The following is a 5,400-nucleotide window of genomic DNA, read 5'->3' on the forward strand; positions in this document are numbered from 1 at the left end:
TGGAATTGGCACGTAAATTATGCCACCCACCCCCAATGATATTTCATGATGCTATGTAAGTCAATAAAATAGACTAGGCATTACAAAAACATATATCTAACGTCTGAATAATAATTTATAGACGCAATCATATATATATTCATTGGCACCTCCATACCTACAAGGAGCATGGCGTACTCATACTCCGGTTGAAGAAAGATGGCAAATTATTATTTCAAAGGGTAGCTTGCAAAAGTAAAATGTTGTTACGTAAGGTTGGTATGAAATGAAGGATAACACACAACAAATTCTAATCCGCCGTGGGCCACAAATGCCGCCATTTTCTAAGAACGTGACGTGACTAAATCCTCCAAAAATCGCATTCACACCTAATATATTTTCGAAATGCAGAGTCAATTCGCAGCTTCCATGGAATTCATAATATAACGTTTATATATAATACTTACTTTCCTTAAATGTCAGCGTTATAATTTCCTTAAAAATATACCAATAGAAAGTGGGAGTATGTGTAAATTAATTTCAAATATTAAAAGTTCATAAATTGGAGTTGATGATGAGAATTGTATTTTTATTGATTTTTTTTTTATATTATAAAATTATGAACAATAGCGGAAATTATGAATAATGAAACTCACAAACTCACATTAAATTATGGAGGTGTTTTTAGTGTGAATTTTTGGAAGTTTTTCTTGTCGATTTTTTAGAGTCAAAAAACAAGTTTAAATAACACAAATCAAGATTTCACCTTAAAATTTTCGACGACATTCCTACACCAAAAAATCCAAAAAATCTCACTAAAACAACTCCTTAAATTATAAAGGGTTAGCCCACATAATGTCACATAGATGGTGACATTTTTTTTCCACTAGGGTAAAGTTATCAGGATTTTTGCAGAACCATAAGCAATGAAAGTGATGAAAGTGACAGGTCACATTAAATTATAGGCGCGTAGTCTAAACAGGCCGAATAATGTCAAAGAGATGGCGACATTTTGTTTTCTCCAAGGGGAGAAGTTATCCATGTTGGTACCATAAAGGCACGTTCGGGCGCGTGGGCAGAGCGTGGTAGACATGCAGTGTCGACAATTCAGAAATGGCGAGAAACGATCAGGAGTCTCACAAAGCGTTGGTGGCGCGTGTCTTCCAGCTGTACGACGAGCTTTCACTGCTGGAAAGCCTCAAGCCATCCAGAAATGTCGACACCCTGTTTTCGCAGCTGGTTAGCCTGTGTGCTCAGCCTAGTAATATCGACGTCCGCTATTTAAGCGAGGGGGAGCAGGAGATTCGGTCCCGCCTAATCCGCCTCTGCGCCCAGGGGGAGGGGCTGCTGGAGAAACATTACTCCGCCCGGCTGGGCCGCCGCCCCTTCCCCCTGCATCACCTTGGCGCCTTCCCGTACCACAACAATTACCTGAAGCTGGCGCGTCTGGAATTCGAGACGCTACGCGAGGCGGGCATCCCCTCGCCGAAACGCGTGGCCTTCCTCGGCTCCGGGCCGCTGCCGCTGACCTCTATCGTACTGGCGCTGCACCACCTGCCTTCCGCCCGCTTCGACAACTATGATTTCGACCCAGCCGCCAACGCCATGGCGCGCCTCCTCGTCGCTCCACACCCGGAGCTGGCCAGGCGGATGGCGTTCCTCGACGCAGACGTGGAGAAGGTGACGGCGGAGCTCCGGGAGTACGACGTGGTGTTCCTGGCGGCGCTGGTGGGGATGGAGAGGGCCGAAAAGGTTCGCTTGGTGAAGCATCTCCGGCAGCACATGGCCCCCGGGGCGGTACTCCTCCTCCGAAGCGCGCACGGAGCAAGGGCGTTTCTTTATCCCGTGGTGGAGGTAGACGACCTGCCCGGATTCGATGTGTTGTCTGTCGTCCATCCCACGGATGAAGTTATCAATTCTGTTATCCTCGCTCGCAAGAGCTTCAACGACCCAGAATGAAATAACATTAATCGCTCAAAAAAATTTCCTATCTCTGGTTATTTGAATTCTAGTTTTCTATTTCGCCCTTTTACATTTCAGTGACGCCATACAGTTTTTGTGGCCGAATTAGTCCTTGCACACCCTCTGATAAAAACGAAATGGTTTTCTGTTCATTGTGGATATGGCTTCTCTCATTGTGGATTATAGTTTTCTAATGGTGTGAATGGTGGTTTTTAATGAAGTCCACGAAATCTCGTTGTTTAAGGGACTACTTATTAGTTGTTTAAGGGACTACTTATTATCGCTTAATCTATATTCAGATTTTTTTAGGTTGATTCTGCTGTTATGGATTTGGATTTTCAATAAGAAATTGGTTGTTTGGGAAACCATGTTTCCTTGCTGCTATCATACTAACATTAAATTCAAAAATATTCTTAAAATCTATAATCAAAATAAAATTATCTAGATACCCAATCCCGATTGGGTCCCAGAATCTACAATCCTAATAAATTTATGGGGATGCCCAGTTACAGGAAGTAAACCTCATACAAAAATTGCTAACCTCCATTAATTTCTTGCCCACATTAATCATCCTCATATTCATCAATTCAAACATAATTAATTTATTATTTCTAAACTCATTCAAAAATATTCTCAAAATCTATAATCAAAATAAAATTAAAATTATCATAATACCCTACTACCGTTAAGTCCCAGGGCCATTAAGTCCCAGAATCTACGATCGAAATAAGGTTATCCGATGGCCCAGTTACAGTAACTAAACGTCGTGCAAAAGTTGGTGGCATCCATTAATTTCTTGCACGCATTAGTCATCGTAATATTTGTCAATTCAAACATAATTAATTTATTATTACCAAACTCCATCATTATTGGTTCAGTGATCAATGACGTGCGAAGTCATAAAACTTTTCCCTAAAAATAGATGGCGATGAGCTCATGATGTTCATGTGTGGTGGAATTAGTTGGATCTTCTATATTTAGCAAAGGAATATCTACAACGATATTTGTGGTCTGAAGTATTCAGAATGATTTCCACCTGCATATATATCACATATATTTTTGGAAGGAAGGCAAAGTAAGGATGCTATGGAACACTTCATAATAGATGGGCAGATTAGATTTTTGTGGAAGTTGTATGGTTTAATTTTGAAGTTGAAAAAATGAGTTGTTTTTATAATTTTTTTGGAAGTTTTTCTGGTGAGTTTTTTGGTCTAATTTCTTTAAAATCTGATAAGAATGGGTTGAAATCACAAGTTTGATAGATAAACCCTGGACAATCGAAGTGCTCTAAAAGTTTTTCAAGATGTTGAATCCACCTATAATCAAAAAATCAATTTAAATAACACAAATCAAGATTTCATCTTACAATTTTCCACTAAATTCCAACATTTAAAAATTTAAAAAAAATCACACTAAAAACCACTTATTGAAAAAAATATCAAAATATTAAATATATATTTTTTTGCAACAAAAAAATATTAAGAAATGGAAATTCACACGTCCACTTTATTTTAATTCCGTGGAAGTTAATACCTCTGCAGGAAAGAAAGATCCATAGAAAGCCTGAATTGCATGTTCAGTATATGATACATACTTTTAATATATGTATAAGATATATTGCTTATTGCTTATTTTTGGAACCTTGGGTGTAGCATTAGATCTTCACCATTTACAAAGAAAAATATCATCATTACCCATATTTTATATGGGTAAGAGTATTTAAAATCTATATGGGTAAGAGTATTTAAAATCTATCTTAACTATGGATTTAATATGAGAAAAGAGAGGGATTTAATTTTTTTATGTGCAATTTTTTTATGAGTTTATATTATTTAAATGTTTTGAATAAGTTTTTTTTGATATATTTTTTTTTCTTTTTTGTTTCTTATTTTTTTTTAGCAAAATTTTAATTTTGATGATTGACAGACATTTTTACACATCATACTAGGTTGTAGAATGAGTCTCTTGACTTAATAAAAATGTTGGAACATGAATATACCAGTGAGAATAGCTATAAAAATGTTGGAACATAATAAAAAATTGAGTGTTTATAGTAAAAAATGTAATTTGAAAACTATTTTTGTGAAGATCATGAGCCAATGACGGGATCCCTGAGGAAAATGATGGCGGACGGGAGAACACCTAGGGTTTTAAACAACGGAACCAGGTGGAGATAGAAGTAGGACGGCATGCAGGTGGAGGCCACGAGGCCTGGACAACGACAGGGCTGAGTACGGAAGGCAGCCGACTCGAAGTAGCTCGGGCAAGGACATCAGAGCAGGGCCTGAGAACGACGACAACTGGGACAGGATGGTGGTCAAGCCCCATGCCGAATCTGGGTAAATCCCATACGCGGTGTAAGAGGGAAGAAATGGGCACGAAATCGAGATTAGTAAAACAAGTTTCAAGATTAACCGTGCCCAGTGTACAACTTGCAAACGGTGGGAACAGTGGAGGGTCAATCAACAGAGAAAATTATGGCCAACAGTTACTGTAACGACCCATCTATAAATATAAAGAACACAAGAATAATAGCAGGCATACGGTACATGCATATGATAGATACATATGCATGTGTCGCATACACCGCACTAGTATTTTATACTAAATTAATTATAAGTGCTAAATACCATGACACTTCTTGAGTGGAGGTTCTACTCATCCATCAATATTACTTAAAAGAGGACTATATAAATTATACATTCCAATTTATTCGCTATCATAAGTAATCAGATAAGATAAAAACTCTAACTTTGGGATGAAGTTTTTTGAAGGGGGAGTGTATGTAACGACCCATCTATAAATATAAAGAACGCAAGAATAATAGCAGGCATATGGTACATGCATATGATAGCTACATATGCATGTGTCACATACATCGCACTAGTATTTTATACTAAATTAATTATAAGTGCTAAATACCATGACACTTCTTGAATGGAGGTTCTACTCATCCGTCAATATTGCTTAAAAGAGGACTATATAAACTATACATTCCAGTTTATTGATAAAAACTATATTAATAAATTAATAAAATAAATCTTAAAATATATATAAGAAATTAATTAAAGGGGCACTAAGTAAAGTTATAATGTTTATATTAAGGGAATACTTTAAATATAACACAATGTGATCATTAAGACATATATATACGATATAAGGGTCATATTGAAAGAATATTTTAATAAAACACAATTTGATTTATTAAAACATAACACTCATACATACGTGACCCTTATAAAAGGATAAAATAAATGATATGTGACATGGAGCGTGTCACCAGCAAACAGAGTGGTGGGTTGCAGATGGAAGAGCGGACATCGCCAAACAACAGGATAAAACCACGGGACAATGACTTGGAAGGGAGGGGGAAACAGAGGAAAGAATTGTGAAGGAGGAAATCATCCACAGGAAGAGCTTGAGTGTTTTGAGGTTCTGGGCAAGGGTGGAACAGTCGGC

The 5,400-nt window shown here is 37.4% G+C and overlaps 1 protein-coding gene across 1 annotated transcript; it reads left to right on the forward strand.

Moving 5' to 3' along the window:
* Positions 1–1,065: 1,065 nt before the first annotated feature.
* LOC149153471 (putative nicotianamine synthase 4) lies at positions 1,066–2,100 on the forward strand. Its single transcript, XM_089441347.1, has one exon. It carries the CDS (start codon positions 1,093–1,095, stop codon positions 1,936–1,938), a length of 846 nt encoding a protein of 281 aa, XP_089297473.1. The 5' UTR covers positions 1,066–1,092; the 3' UTR covers positions 1,939–2,100.
* The last annotated feature ends 3,300 nt before the right edge of the window (positions 2,101–5,400 follow it).

This window comes from Pinus tabuliformis, chromosome 9 (assembly GCF_031772625.1).
Source record: "Pinus tabuliformis cultivar Carrire ecotype Pingquan chromosome 9, CPIR1, whole genome shotgun sequence".
Lineage (NCBI taxonomy): Eukaryota > Viridiplantae > Streptophyta > Pinopsida > Pinales > Pinaceae > Pinus > Pinus tabuliformis.